The sequence below is a fragment of the Erpetoichthys calabaricus genome, chromosome 1 (genome assembly GCF_900747795.2).
Source record: "Erpetoichthys calabaricus chromosome 1, fErpCal1.3, whole genome shotgun sequence".
Taxonomy (NCBI): domain Eukaryota; kingdom Metazoa; phylum Chordata; class Cladistia; order Polypteriformes; family Polypteridae; genus Erpetoichthys; species Erpetoichthys calabaricus.
In genome coordinates this window covers 15025389-15039624 of record NC_041394.2, presented here as the reverse complement: position 1 = coordinate 15039624, position 14236 = coordinate 15025389, and the positions used below count along the sequence as shown (strand labels likewise).

Sequence of the window (14236 nt, the reverse complement as noted above, 5' to 3'; positions counted from 1 at the left end):
CACCCCTTGGCCGAAGTGGCCTTGTTCCCAGTTTGCTGAATGGCACCAGAGCTGGTCTAGCAGATATTTTATATATCTTATATATATAAATTATATATATTACAATGACACTGTGTTGAACATACTGCGCCCATGAATGACATACTATACTTTATTATTACTGTGAAGCTGTTAAGGAGATTTGCAATTATGATGACTTTACACTCAGTAAACATTTACACTTTGTTTATATCCTTATAGATATTTCTAGTTATATGTACAGTATATTTGTGCCCTTTTTGTCAGTTACTCTAACCCAGTAATTTCCCTCAAGATTAATAAAGTTTCTTCTTATCTTTCTTTACTGTACAAACGAGTTATAGAAGATCCTCAGCTGTTAGTCTTACACTATATCTGATGTTGTCTTGATAAGCTCGGCTCTTATGTCAATGCACTATTTCAGGATTTATCTCCTGCCTACCACCCTCACATATTGATTGAGAAAGTGAGCAGTATAAGTGTTAACCTGTTTAATACATTATGGATTCAGGACTTTCTTTCAAATAATTTGTAGAAACTCAAAGTACATGGCACTTGTTTTCAAAACCCGTTCTTCTCAAGTACAAGGATTCTTCAAGGTAGTGTTCAATCTCCTTTAGTAGATACATAGAAATCAAAATACCAGCTGCAGGGTCATTGCCTGGCTGCCAACCTTTCCAGATGTTTCATCCTTTTAATTCCAGAATATCTCAGGGTGGTACGGCAGTGATCAGAGATGTCTCCCTGTCACTCCCGGCAGCTGGTTTGGAATCCTAAAGAACTTCCTTTGCTCTCAAGTTGGTGTCCCTAATGGTCAAGACCTTATCTTTCCTTTGTAGCCACAGTCAGAAACTTCCTTCCTCTGCCTCCTCCACAACATCTTTTATTGCCTTTTTTAGCTGGGATGAAGTCATCCCAATGGCCTCCAAAAAGCATTTTGTTGAAAAACCCACATAGTCACGACAGCTACCTTCCCTCTACACCCTGATGCTAGCTCAGCATACCATGCTTTCTTCCATCTATTGATAGGTGTGTTCACTACTCGCCATACCTTGACAGCACATCTGTCCCAGAAGGCAACCATTAAGGAGGAAGGTCAGTGCCTTATCAGCTGTGTCAGCACTTGCTTTAGCAAACTACACCATTACGTTTTTGAGAACTGTGGTCTTAAGAAGAACACCAAGACACCTTGGAGTACAAGGTTGTCTGTTTTCACTACTCTTGTGTATGACAGCAAGACCTGGATCACTTACCACTGTCACCTCAAACATCTGGAGAGATTCCACCAGTGCTGCCTCACAAAACATTTTCTATATAGTGCAAGAAGATTGCAGCACCAATACTGGCATTCTCAATGATGCAAAAATGGCCAGCATCAAATCCATCAATTTCTTCAGAAATAATTCTGCTGGACAGGTCATTGCATCAGAATGCCCAACTCCTCTACTCACAACTCAGAGGAAGTGCTTCAAAGATACCCAGAAGACCTACCTTTAAAAATGTCAGATATCAGACTACTACTAGATGGGGAGCCCTGGCCATAGAACATCCCATTGGGTACTGTATGGACCATCAGGCAGCAACCTAGTTTGAGGCCAACTGTCTTTCTGTCAAGTTAGACAAAACATCATCGCAAAAGTAGATAGATAGATAGATAGATAGATAGATAGATAGATAGATAGATAGATAGATAGATAGATAGATAGATAGATAGATAGATAGATAGATAGATAGATAGATAGATAGACCATACTTTATTTGTCTCCAAGTAGAAATTAAATAACATCAAGTCGAGTTTTGAAGGTCCTTAAATTCCTACTGTCTACCACACTACTTGGTTGTTTAATCCTAGTGTCTGTGGTTCTGTGTGTGAAGAAAAACCTCCTAATGTTTGTGCAAAATTTATTCTTAACAAGTTTCCAACTGTGTCTCTGTGTTCTTGATGAACTCATTTTAAAGTCACCGTCTCGATCCACTGCACTAATTCTCTTCATAATTTTAAACACTTCACTCGGGTCTCCTCTTAATCTTCTTTGTCTTAAACTGAGAAGGCTCGGCTCTTTTAATTTTTCCTCATAACTCATCCCCTGTAGCCCTGAATCAGCCTAGTTGCTCTTCTTTGGACCTTCTCCAGTGCTGCTATGTCCTTTTTGTAGCCTGGAGACCCAAACTACACCCAGTACTCCAGATGAGGCCTCACCAGTGTGTTATAAAGCTTGAGCAGAAACTCCTATGACTTGTACTCCATACATCAAGGCGCTATATAACCTGACATTCTGTTAGCCTTCTTAATGGCTTCTGAACACTGTCTGGAAGTCAATAGCATAGAGTTCACTTTTGCTCTTAAATCCTTCTCAAAAGGTGGACTTTTGGTGTTACATTCATATTGTGGCTACTGGAAAGTAAATACACATCTGCATACAGTTAAATGAAAATTAAGTGACAAGTCTCCTGTCGTAAAACTGAAGCACATCAGTGTATGACTTCAGCAGAGCTTGTCTCCTGTCATACATTTGGCTATTTGAACATCAGAACAGTCTGAACAACATCAAAGCTTACCAGTTCTATCCACTGAATTCTTCTAAAATAACATCAAGTCGAGTTTTGAAAGTCCCTAACGTCCTCCTGTCCACCACACTACTTGTTCACTTATTCCAATTGTCTGTGGTTCTCTGTGTGAATTAAAACTTCCTAATGTTTGTGTGACATTTCCCCTTCACAAGTTTCCAACTGTGTCCCCGTGTCCTTGAACTCATTTTAAAGTCACCGTCTCAATCCACTGGACTAATTCACTTCATAATTTTAAACACTTCACTCAGGTCTCCCCTTGATCTTCTTTTCCTTAAACTGTAAATGCTCAGCTCTTTTAATTTTTCCTCATAACTCATCCCCTGTAGCCCCTGAATCAGCCTAGTCGCTCTTCTCTGGACCTTCTCTAGTGTTGCTATGTCCTTTTTGTAGTCTTGGAGACCCAAACTGCACCCAGTACTCCAGATGAGGCCTCACCAGTGTGTTATGAGACAGAGTGCATATTCTGCTTTTGTTCAGTGCATTGTTTTTAATGAGACTGATCGAGAAAACAGACATGGTCAGGACATAGCAAGAAAAACGAAACCACAAAATTGTTAGAACAGGTGACAAAATCAGGCCATGAGGTAAAAATCAAAGTCAAAATACACCTTGGATGAATGAAAGCATTAACAGGCAATATAGTTAAACACCAAGTTCTGTTATCAGCAAGGTCTGTCTTCTAATACGAAACTGGTTTTGAAAGAAAACCTGCAGTCACTGTGACGCTCCAGGAAGTGAAGATGTCTGGTTTAAAATACATTTTCATGGATACTGGGATTTTAGAGACCAACTTCTTTATTGATATTTTGAAGGTAATTAAAACATTAGTGAAAAAAAGGTAGAATTTTAGATGAACAGGACTAAAATACGTTACATAGTCAGAGCAATGAGCCAAAAGTCTACAGCAACAAGCGATTACTATCTTTTAACAATTCCTAATAGTAACCAGAATCATAGTCAAGAAATTAGAGCAAAAAAATTTCTTCATCAATAAAACAAAAGTGAGAAACAAAGCACATCTTAGCTAGAGGTGTTATTTATATCCATAAAACTCAGAAAAGTATGAAAGCTACGTACACAGATAAGCAAAAATGGCAATGCTGAAAGACATTAATGATTTTTAACTTTGTGAAAAACATTCTGAATTTGTTTTGTCCGCACCAACTACAACTCAGCCCAAAAACCAGATTCAAGGTTACATTATACATTGTGTGACTTGCCCGGACACCACCAGTCGAAGACCACATCTTTATAAAACTCACATTTTTTTTCTGCTCTTTCATTACACATAACACTGTCCCGCACAACACACTGTGCTCCTCACCCAAATCACCTTTCTCCTGGGCCTTTCTCTCACTGTCCCTGGGACGCCTTTTCCTCTCTCCACAGGAGCTTCGTCCTGCTCCCACTCCCGACTCCAGCTCCCTGATTGGAGGGAGGCGGCCCCTTTTATTCTTACCCGGGATGAGCTCCAGGTGCTCTGCCTGACGACACTTCCTGGTGTGGAGGAAGTGTCAGGAGAGCACCCGGAAGCACTCCAGGTGTCCCTGGAAGGATCGGTCGTCCATGGGTGTGGCGGAAGTAAATGTGTCCTGGGCTCCATGAGGCTCGGGGCGCCCCCTGGTAGTGGGCATGGGCCCCAACGGGCTTGAGCCTCCCTGCTCCCTTTCCGTGGCCCTCTTCTGATCCAGGGCGGTTGCCTCCTCGTGGCCCGGAGGACAAATGCACCACCTCTTGGTCCTTCCAGGCATCCCGGCCGGGTCTGTCCCCCAGCCTCCTGCGACAACATATATATCTACTCTCTATATATATAATCCTAAGCCTAAAAGTGCAACGATTTTGTGCAGCGATGTTTTTATGTCACGTTTTTTGTCATGGTTTAAATCGGGCTTATTTTAAAACCTACATATATATGTCTGGTATCATTCATTTCAGAATTTATCAAACTTTAATGTCATGTTGTTAGATTTTCAGATTCTTATTCAATTTTTAAATTATAAACTAAAATATCAAGAACTCATGTCCCACGAGACTTTGTGCCAAGACTTTTAACCACACCCGGGGCCGGAAATAAAAGACAAAGAGTAGATGACAAAGACAGCTGCTGCACAGGCTTTAAAATGTTCGAAGTGCTGCGCTAGATGCAGATCACAACAGAAGCAGCAGCAGCTGATCAAGCAAAGAGGAGGTAAAAAAAAACTGTATTTGTTTACCATTGTATCACCGTTTAGAAGGGGGTTTCGGAGGAGCGACTGCATCTCCTTGGGGTGTGTTCAGCCCCCCTCTTCATAACACGAGCTGCAGAGACATGAAGTGGCTGGCGTGTAGCGCAGGCCAGGGGGGTTGGCGAGCAAAGTGAGCAGGGAGTAACCCCCTATTAAATATATATATTGTGGCGGATGGCCGGGTCCCATGCCCGGCTGGATGCCCCTTCGATGTGTATTCAGTGTATGCAGTACCTCCTCCTGGGCACTGGATGGCCGCCACCCTGGGTTGGAGCGGTGCCTCTGTCTCTCGCAGGGCTTCATAGTTCTCCACAGCCTTGTTGGGGTCTGGGGTGGCTGCCAGGGGGCATGACATGGGTCCCCAAGCCCAGCTGGACTAATCTTCAGCCCCACCCGGGAGTGCAACCGGAAACAGGTGATCAAGCACCTGGAGCACTTCCGGGTGGGCCATAAAAGGAGCCAGCAACCACCACTCAACGGCCAGAGTCGGGTGGAAGGAGGACAAAGCTTGTGGAGGAGTGGTGGTGGTGGTGGAAGAGAGAAAGAGAAAAGCAGTATTGTGTGTCTTGTGCTTGGGACTGTGCTGTGTATGTGGATACGGGGAAGGCGTAGCCCACAGACGAAGAAAATAAAAGTTTGGTTAATTTTTATACGTGTCCATCAATCCATTTTCCAACCCACTGAATCCGAACACAGGGGTCTGCTGGAGCCAATCCCAGCCAACACAGGGCACACGGCAGGAACCAATCCCGGGCAGGGTGCCAACCCACTGCAGGACACACAAAAACACACCCACACACCAAGCACACACTAGGGCCAATTTAGAATCGCCAATCCACCTAATCTGCATGTCTTTGGACTGTGGGAGGAAACCCACACAGACATGGGGAGAACATGCAAACTCCACGCAGGGAGGACCCGGGAAGCAAACCCAGGTCCCCAGGTCTCCCAACTGGGAGGCAGCAGCACCACCGTGTTGCCCTTTATACGTGTCTCCCATGTCAAATCTGTGTCGGGTCAGCCGCTATATAGTGTCTTCTTACAATATATATATATATATATATATATATATATATATATATATATATAATTATTCATGCATGCACAAAGCGGAGGTGGAGCACACTTACAGTGGACATGTATGAAAATTCTTGTGCTCGATGCCAGTCAGTACAGATTAAGTAGTTATGTCCCATCCAGCATTGGATACTAGAGCTCTATGATGTCAGTCTGGCTTTGCAAAGCAGCATGGGGCGCTAGGAAAAAAAAAGTTGGCCTAAGTCAGCCACACTGAGAATTCCCAGGTAATTCTCTATGAAAAATACTTTGATGAATTTCATTGATGACCGTTACTAATTATGAGTGTGTTACCGACCTCAGGCCTAGGGGAACCTGGGCCAGGTACAAGCCACTGTTGCTACAGGGTGTAGCCACAGCGATATGGTGTAAAGCATAAAAGAAACAAACAGCAGTCCCGAGTCTCAGGCCATACTTCTCTGTTCTCTTTTTTATTCTCCTTTTCCCAGAAATATATATATGCTTCAATTTCTGCATAAATCAACATGGTAATCAGTGAAAACAATGGTGCAAGCCAATTTACTCTGTATAACAAATAGTGTAAACACATTAACTTTGACTACTTGATTAGAAACCAATGTCCCCAGAACTCGTTAATTTTCCAAGGAAGCAGACAGTTCTGTATCTACACATTGTGTGTAGATAAGATACTAAATCAAAGCAGTCTGACTATTCAAAGCAGGTGACTCTTTAGCAAGACAGGTAAATATTTATGTCCTGTAGATAGCCATCAGCAATAACCTGTAGCAGAATTTTCCAGAAATTCTGCCTTTTCTTTAAAACACTGGTTTATAGCCCATTACACTAAGCAACACACCGAAATGTCATTTTCTTTAGAATACTGAATTCTAGCCCATTACAAGTGCATATGATGTTGCAGTGTTTCACATCATTGTGTTATCACTGTGTAAGATGGTGATGAGGAAAGACAAACATCTGCATATTGAATCGATGGCCTTCCTTTTTCTTCATGAGTTTTTTTTGCATTAGGAGTCAAGACTGGGCATTGAGTACTTTTTACTTTGGGTGCTTTGGGTTTTGGCATTCTTCTATGTTATTTAACCTGTTAATCTTTTTGTTGTCTTTTCTGTCTAAAAAATATCCATTTCATGGTCTACCTGTCATTGCTTGCAGATTCTGCTGCTCCATTGTACAACGATTGGTATGGAAACTCCTGAAAATTATAGCATGTGTTTGGTCTGTTGAATATAAAGTATCTATCTATCTATCTATCTATCTATCTATCTATCTATCTATCTATCTATCTATCTATCTATCTATCTATCTATCTATCTATCTATCTATCTATCTATCTATCTATCTATCTATCTATCTATCTATCTATCTATCTATCTATCTATCTATCTATCTATCTATCTATCTATCTAAACTGATAAGAATCTTGTTGTGGCTAAATACACAAAACAAATATGCTGACTCAGTTCAGGACAGTACATTTTTTAATGTGGAGGACTGGTAGATATGCACAGTCAAAAGGCAGGCTAAGACTGGCTCGAAAATCAATCCTGTCTTGAAAACAAACTGGAAACGTAATTAAAAACTAGTAGTCAGAAATGTGAGCAAGAGATCAAAAAGATGGGTAGTCAAAAGTTTTGAAAGTCCAAGTAGTCAGATAGTATAGAAATGTCTGGAGTGACCTTTAAGCTGCCACTGCTATAATGTCACATTCATTATTTTGAGACAATGTCATTGCAATGGGCAGAGGCGGGCTTAGGGGTGTGCGGGGCCTAGGGCTGACCAACCCCACTCGGTTACTTCAAACGTTGTTACCGGTATGTGTGGACTGTATAAACTTGCGCGTATATTTAATGAAAATAATGTTAACATACACCGGATTTTCCCATTACAGTATTCAGCTACATTTTTGCAAGATAACACGCGGACTTTATCAAAGTATAACTGGACAATATAACTTGACAAATCTGCATGAACGGGACATGCGGACCGCAAAAGCAAGGCCCCCTTAGGCGTGGAGCCTGGGGCAGTCGCCCCAGTTGCCGCCCCAAAATGGGAATTGGAAACACCAAACACCCTGAAACAGCAGTGCCATAGAAGATGAAGACAGCATCATGCCACAGTGGGAAAAATCCTGAACCTTCTCAATTTACAGCAAAAACAAAATAAAAAATGAACCGATTGTAATCCTTGAAATTTAAGATCCCTAGATCAGTGGTTCTTAAATTTTTATTTTTCTCGCAACCCAATTTTGCCTTTAGCGTGTCTCGCATGACTCATAATCACCATCAGAACAGTGGCCAGATGTCGTGCCGTTCCCCCTAAACATCGCCCTTCACCCTTGGAGAACTGCTGCTGTCACACACGCGCGCTTAGGAGGCAGCCAACAGGTTAGAGATGTGAGTGCAATATCACGAGATATGGGGTTGGAACAAGGCATTGATGCTTCTCTCCTTCTTTCAACAGACCTGCAGAAGATTAACAATCCCGTTTTTTTCCCTACCTTTGTCATATCCGGCTCCTGCCGATGACGCAACTCCCAACGCTGCTCCCACTATAACGCTACTTCCGGTGCAACATTGATGACATCACTTCAGTCAAGCTCTGATGACGTCATTTCCGTTTGCCTGTGATGGCATTATTTCCTCTTCCACTGCCATTTCCTTCCTGTCACCATTATATAAATTCACATTTTGTTTCATGTCAAGTTGTCGATTATTTCTTGAATATTTTGACCCCATTTTTTGCATCTGTTCTTCATTTGTCCACCGGACATTATAAGGGGAAAGTTCCCCAACTCTTTATGAGCTTCTGCCTTGCTTATTTCTGACACTGCCAACCATCTTTCGTGGGGTTTTGGGGTTCCCCCTTGTGTGTGTGTGTGTGTGTGGTATGACTTGAAGATTCAATAGTGAATGGCATCTGGGGAGTTGTTCCAGGCATGCAAGTGGCGACCGAGTGCAAGGCAATTGTTTCTCATTCACTTGTAGCGGGGCTACATAGTTATAGTGTTGTCAAATGTTAGTACTACGTGTGTCTTGTTTCCATCGTCCCGTTTGCTGTTTATGTGTGTGTCAGTGAATGCCGTCCCTGTAAAGGGGGACGGATGATGGAAGGAGACCGCAGCCCCAAACCTGGAAAACACCTGTTCACTATCAGTTAATTACATCCGTCACAGGACTATTGTCCTGATGGTGGTGATCGATTATTTTTCGAAGTGGGTGGATATGTTTGAATTAACAGATGCTAAAACCAACAAAATATGCTCCACCCTGAAGAATGAAATCTTCACCTGCTGAGGGGTGCCGAAGAACATCGTTTCAGACCGCGGTCAGCAGTTCACGAGCTCTGTATTGGATGAACTGTATACAGCCTGGGGAGCGAAGAAAAACCTGACAACAGCTTATCATCCCCAGGCCAACATGACAGAGCAAGTTGTAATGGCCGACCACTTACCCAGCCGGCAGCTACACCTCCAAGACCTGTGGCCTGGATAATTTACTGAGATGAATCTAACTATCAAGCCTTACCTCTAACAAATTACACTTTTCCCCCACAATCGACGGTGTAAATATAAGCAAGCAAAAAGCAGATGATGTTCCCGACAAATGGAGCAATCTCACCGTGATTCCTCGGCGTATGGTAGATGGTGAATCGACCCCGGGGGTCTCAGCAGATGAAGGATGAAAGACAGTCCGGCAAAATGAAAAACAAACTGGTGCAAAGGCGCAATGTGAAAAAACAGCAAGTAAGTTGATACGTGGTTGAAAACGAATGGTCTCCTTTCTCCTCTCTTCTCTCTGATTACTTAAATAGTCCTGTGACGGCTGTAATTGATTATTGCGAACAGGTGTTTTCCAGGTTAGAAGCTGTGGTCTTCTTCCATCATGGGGACGGCATTTACTGATACACACACAAACAGAAAATGGGACAATGGAAACGAGACGCACTCAGAACTGACATTTGCAACACTAACTATGTAGCCCCGCTACAAAGTGAACCGGACCCTGAAGAACATGATCGCCTCCTATGTGGGTGAACGCCATCAGGATCGGGATAAATGGCTCCCCGAGCTCCGGTTTGCCCTGAACACTGCTTTGCATGAAGCCACAGGTGAGATGCCTGCTTTGGTTGTGCTGGGCAGACAACTGAAGGGCCTGCTTGACCGACTCCTTCCCAGAGCCCCTAGTCCAGAAACCACCAGTTACAATAATTTATTTAAACTTGAGGAATTGCGGCGCAGAATCCAACAGAGTTCGACATCCAGACATGCCAAGTTGTACAATGCCCGGCGCAAGGAAGTGCACTTTCAGCCGGGTGATTTGGTCTGGATTAGAGCTCACCATCTCTCGGATGCCAGCAAAAGGTTCTCCGCCAAGCTAGCGCCTAAATGGTTAGGTCCAGCCAAAATCATTTCTTAAAAAGGTCCAGTCAATTTCCAGATTCAAAGGGGTATCAGCACTAACTCCAATCTTGACACTATTCGTGTGACCAATATCAAGCTGTACTTTGGCCCTCCCTTGTCCAAGGTTGGGGTCGGGGGATGTAGTGGGGCTACATAGTTATAGTGTTGTCAAATGTTAGTACTACGTGCGTCTTGTTTCCATTGTCCCGTTTACTGTTTATGTGTGTGTCAGTGAATGCCGATGTTGCTGTGGTGGAGGGATATTTATATTTATATATATATATATATATATATATATATATATATATATATATATATATATATATATATATATATATATATATTTTGTATTTGTCTTGTTATTTCATTTAATACAACTAATCAGTTCAATTTACACACCTGCTTTTCTGTTGTGCTTATATTTACACCGTCGATTGTGGGGAAAAGTTTAATTTGTTAGATGTACGGCTTGACAGTTAGATTCAAACTCAGTAAATTATCCAGGCCGCAGGTCTTGGAGGTGTAGCTGCCGGCTGGGTAAGGGGTCGGCCATTACACACTTCAAATGTAATTCATAACTCAGCATGACCCAATTAGAGATATCTCATGACCCAGTATCTCACAACCATTTTCCTCCACTTCTTCTAGGGGAGTGTTGTTTAAGTCCTCTCCCGACTCCAACACCCTGAGCCGAGCGGAGGGCTCCCGGACCTGGGAATCCAGGTTAATCCGTTGTCACCAGAAAGCACTTCTGGGTCAGACAGGCCTACAGTGGTCCTTGGATCATTACTATCCAACAGCTCCCCCTGGAGGCCCCCACAGAACCTACAACTCACATGCTGCCCTGCAGGCATCCGTAATGGGCTTAGCAGATGGGATGCTGTCACCTTACAGTACAAATCACAAGAACCAAATGTGATCTTTATTGGACCTGATCTTCAGAGAGCAAGTAATAAGACTTTTTAATGTGTGGCACAAGAAATGACGACCCATCTGAAATATTTCTTTATATTTCCTTGTTAATCAAACTTTTCAGGTCAAAATTCTTTTATTAAGATTTTAATTCTATCTTTCTTTTCAGGGTTTGGCATGACAACACCTGCCACCATCAGTGGAAAGATCTTTCTCATCTTCTATGGGCTGATTGGCTGTGCCGCCACCATTCTCTTCTTTAACCTCTTCCTGGAACGCATTATCACCATGTTGGCATACATACTGAGATGGGTTCATGAAAGGCAGCTGCATCGCACTGGCGTCCGCATGTCGTCTGAGCACCGCTGTGGCTCAGCAGGTGACGTCGATAGTCTTGAAGGCTGGAAGCCCTCTGTCTACTACGTGATGCTGATCTTAGGAGTGGCGGCCTTGCTCGTTGCCTGTTGTGCTTCTGCAATGTACTCTTCCATGGAAGACTGGAGTTACTTTGATTCTTTCTACTTTTGCTTTGTTGCATTCAGCACAATTGGCTTTGGCGATCTAGTGAGCAGTCAAAAAGAACATTACCAAAGCCAGAATGCTTACCGTTTTGGGAACTACTTGTTCATTATAATGGGCGTTTGCTGCATTTATTCTCTTTTTAATGTCATTTCAATTGTCATCAAGCAGATCCTCAATTGGATATTGGCCAAGATAGACTGTCGCTGCTGCCGGCGCTGGCAAAAAAAGCATTTCCGTCATCATCGCAATGCGGTGAGACCAGCACCTAACAAGACTCGCCAGAAAAATGCCTCCATTGATACGGTCTGTGACAGTGAAACTGACGGGCGCCGCATGTCAGGGGAGATGATATCCGTCAAAGACTTTCTGGCTTCCAATAAAGTCTCCTTGGCAATTATGCAGAAACAGCTTTCAGAGACTGCAAATGGAGCCCGACAAACTTATATCCACCATAATGGCTTTTCTGGGGGAATTGGAGCTCTGGCTATCATGAATAACCGGCTTGCTGAGACCAGTGTGGACAGATAGCATTTAACAGAATAAAAGCTGACAGTTGTAACTGAAGATTTTCTCAGAATTTTTTTTTGCAAGTGACATTGTCTTTGAAAAACCTCTGAATTATTTTGTTTCTTGGGTCATAATAAATAAAGAGACTTTTTTTTGTACAGATATTGGTCACAAAGCTTCTATCATACAATAAAATTAAGTGATTTAGTCATGTATAAACTGACATGGAGCAGGTTACCAGCAAAGAGAAAATGGATAAAGGTGACATTAATAAAAGTACATCTCAATGTTTGATTTAAATTGAGGAAAGTGTACCATCTCACGTAGGCAGTATAGTGTAGTGGCTAAGGCATCTTACTTTGAACAACAAGGCACCAACTTAGTGTGCGTACTAAGCATGTCACTTAACATACCCTAATTGTAAAAACACTTGCTAACTGCTATGATTTAAAGTGACCAAATGAGATAGGAGGCTTTCAGAAACATCCTGAGAAGCAGGCTTAAATCCTCCCAGCCTGTCCAGAAAAGGTATAGTCGTGGCCAAAAGTTTTGAGAAGGTCACAAATATTAGATTTTAACAAAGTTTGCTGCCTCAGTTTTTATGATGGCAATTTGCATTAACTCCAGAATGTTATAAACTGCAATTAATTGCAAAGTATCACTTTGCCGTGAAAATTAATTTAATCCCAAAAAACCAATTTCCACTGCATTTCAGCCCTGCCACAAAATGACCTGCTGACATTATGTCAGTGATCCTCTCGTTAACACGGGTGAGAGTGTCGACGAGGACAAGGCTCGAGATCACTCTATCATGCTGATTGAGTTAGAATAGAGAGGAGAAGAAGGCTTCAGGGCAACCAAGAAAGTCCAACAAGCGCCATGACCATCTCCTAAAGTTGATTCATGGCTCGGATCGGGGCACCACCAGTGCAGAGCTTGCTCAGGAACGACAGGTGTGAGGGATGCAAAGACTTTTGGAGGATGGCCTGGCATCAAGAAGGGCAGCAAAGAAGCCAAGAAAAACATCAGGGACAGACTGACATTCTGCAAAAAGTACAGGGATTGGACTGCTGAGGACTACTGGGGTCAAGTCATTTTCTCTGATGAATCCCCTTTCTGATTGCTTGTGGCATCCAGAGAAGAAAACGTGAGCGGTGCTACCATCAGTCCTGAGTCATGCCAACAGTAAAGCATCCTGAGACCATTCATGTCAGCCAAGGCAGTGGGCTCACTCACAATTTTACCTAAGAACGCAGCCATGAATAAAGAATGGTACCAAAACATCCTCCGAGTGCAACTTCTCCCAACCACCCAAGAACAGTTTGAATCATGAGCAATGCCATTTCCTGCATGATGGAGCACTGTGCCAGAAGGAAAAAGTGATAACTGAGTGGCTCAGGGAACAAAACCTCAAAATTTTGGGTCCATGACCAGGAAACTCCCCAGACCTTAATCCAACTGAGAACTTGTGGTTAATCCTTAAGAGGTGGGTTGTCAAACAAAAACCCACCAATTCTGACAAACTCCAAGCATTGATTATGAGCTACCATCAGTCAGGATTGGGCCCAGAAGTTGATTGACAGCCTGCCAGGGTGAATTGCAGAGGTCTTGAGAAAGAAAGAAGGGCCAACACTGCAAATATTGACTCTGTGCATAAACTTCATGTAATTGTCAATAAAAGCCTTTGAAACTTCTGAAATGCTTGTAATTCTACTTCAGTAGACCATAGAAACATCTGACAGAAAAGATCTAAAAGCAGCAAACTTTGTGAAAACCAATACTTGTGTCATTCTCAGAACTTTTGGTCGCAACTGTACACAAAAAAGGTAGCCTCATGTCTATTAGAGTGCCTGGCTTTGGCCTACATCTGGCCAGTTTGTGGTTCCCTAATAATAATGTTCAAAGAATATATTCCAAAAAGTCCAAAAACACTCTCAAAATGTTCCACAAGGGAGTAGATCACAATCGACCTCTGGCTTGTGTAGAGCAAGGCCATGCAAATCTTTATAACAGCAGGATTTAT

General features: G+C 42.7%; 1 protein-coding gene across 1 annotated transcript in view; it reads left to right on the top strand.

Annotated features, from left to right (window-relative positions):
* LOC114643976 (potassium channel subfamily K member 13-like) overlaps positions 1-12340 on the top strand; it is a 29456-nt gene extending 17116 nt beyond the window's left edge. Inside the window, exon 2 of the mRNA XM_028792284.2 lies at positions 11354-12340. Within this exon, the coding sequence (XP_028648117.2) occupies positions 11354-12234 (881 nt within the window). The 3' untranslated portion in view covers positions 12235-12340. The remainder of the gene's footprint in view (positions 1-11353) is intronic.
* The last annotated feature ends 1896 nt before the right edge of the window (positions 12341-14236 follow it).